A 1,636-nucleotide genomic window follows, 5' to 3' on the forward strand; every position below is an offset into this window, starting at 1 on the left:
CCCCCTCCCTATCCCAGTCACCCCCTCCAGCCCCTACACCCCCTCCCTATCCCAGTCACCCCCTCCAGCCCCTACACCCCGCCTGTGTCTCTGTGGGTCCACCACTTGCTGGATCACATCAGGATGTTGACTGCAGGAACAGTGCAGTGTAGAATGTTCCTGTCAGAGACAGCTGTGCTGACTGGGGGATGAGGAAAGGGAAATCACTGCTGTAATAATTTCACTCCTCACAGACCAGCAGTGAGATTGTGCGGACGATGCTGAGAATGAGTGAGGTGACCACGTCGTCCAGCTCCTCCCACACGCAACCGCTGTCTTCAAATGAGGTAAGAATCCAGACTCACCACTGCTGCCCCAGGAACAGAGTCAGCCATCTCACACTGTCCTGCTTCAGAGAATGTGGCTATTACTAACTGAGCCAGCATTTATTTCCCATCCCTAGTTGCCCCTCGAGAAGGTTGGGGTGAGCTGTCCTTCATGAATCATCGCAGTCCATGTGTAGCAAATAGACCCACGATGCATTTCGGGCAGGAATCCCAGGACTCTGACTTGGCGACACTGAAGGAACAGTGATACATTTCCAAGTCAGGATGGGGAGTGACAGGGAACTGGCACATGGTGGTGTTCCCATGTACCTCCTACCCTTGACATTCCAGATGGAAGTGGTTGTGGATTTGGAAAGTGCTGTCTAAGAAATCTTGGTGAATTCCTGCAGTGCATCTTGTAGATAGTACGCACTGTTGGTACTGAGTGTCGGTGGTGGAGGGAGTGGCTGTTTGTGGATGTGATGCTAATCAAGTGGCTGCTTTGTCCTGGATGGTGTTGAGCTCCTTGAGTGTTGTTGGGGCTGCGCCCATCCAGGGCAAGTGGGGAGTATTCCCACACACTCCTGATCTGTGCCTTGTAGCTGGTGGACAGGCTTTGGGAGTCAGGAGGTGAGTTACTCGCTGCAGTATCCCTAGACTCTGACCTGTTCTTTTAGCTGCTTTGTTAATGTGATGAGTCCACTTGAGTTTCTGGTCAGTGGTACCCTGCACTGGGATGTTGATGGTGGGGGATTCAGTGATGGTAACACCAGTGACTGTCAAGGGGCAGTGGTTCGATTCTCTCTTGTTAGAATGGTTCTTGCCTGGTATTTGTGTGACACCAGTGTTACCCACATTGTTTGTTGGAGACTGACCGCTGGCAGGTATCCTATTGGACAGTGTGGTTGGATTTATTTCTGTGTGTACACACCAGCTACTGTCGCCATCCAAAACTCCCAGGACAGCACAAGGTTAGCTTCTGAATAACCGTGTCACTGCAGTTTTTTTCTGGAATTGATTCTTTTGGCTGACAGATATTCCGGGCTTTTCCTCCTGGCTACAACCTCTCGAAACCAGTGCTGGACCAGTACCTCACCCTCCTCAGTGATGACCCGGTGAGTGTTTCAGTTCACACACTCCCTGTTTGGAATGAGAGTGAGACTTGGGGGTTGGTTGTGTGGGGAATGTTGGAGCATGAATGGGCTTGAGGTTATTGAAGAGTGACCTCGGCGGGGAAGGGGAGGGTATTGGAGAGTGACCTGGGGGGGTGGGAGGGTAACTGAGTGTGACCGATGGGAATGGGGTAAGCAGAGTAATGGGGGGGGGGGGGG

General features: G+C 52.2%; 1 protein-coding gene across 1 annotated transcript in view; it reads left to right on the forward strand.

Moving 5' to 3' along the window:
* Positions 1–1,636, forward strand: part of polr3c (polymerase (RNA) III (DNA directed) polypeptide C) — a 19,904-nt gene that overhangs the window by 11,157 nt on the left and 7,111 nt on the right. The window contains exons 4-5 of the mRNA XM_043686655.1: positions 223–326; positions 1,340–1,482. Of these exons, the coding sequence (XP_043542590.1) occupies positions 223–326; positions 1,340–1,482 (247 nt within the window). The remainder of the gene's footprint in view (positions 1–222; positions 327–1,339; positions 1,483–1,636) is intronic.

Source organism: Chiloscyllium plagiosum, unplaced genomic scaffold (assembly GCF_004010195.1).
Source record: "Chiloscyllium plagiosum isolate BGI_BamShark_2017 unplaced genomic scaffold, ASM401019v2 scaf_11688, whole genome shotgun sequence".
Classification (NCBI taxonomy): Eukaryota; Metazoa; Chordata; class Chondrichthyes; order Orectolobiformes; family Hemiscylliidae; genus Chiloscyllium; species Chiloscyllium plagiosum.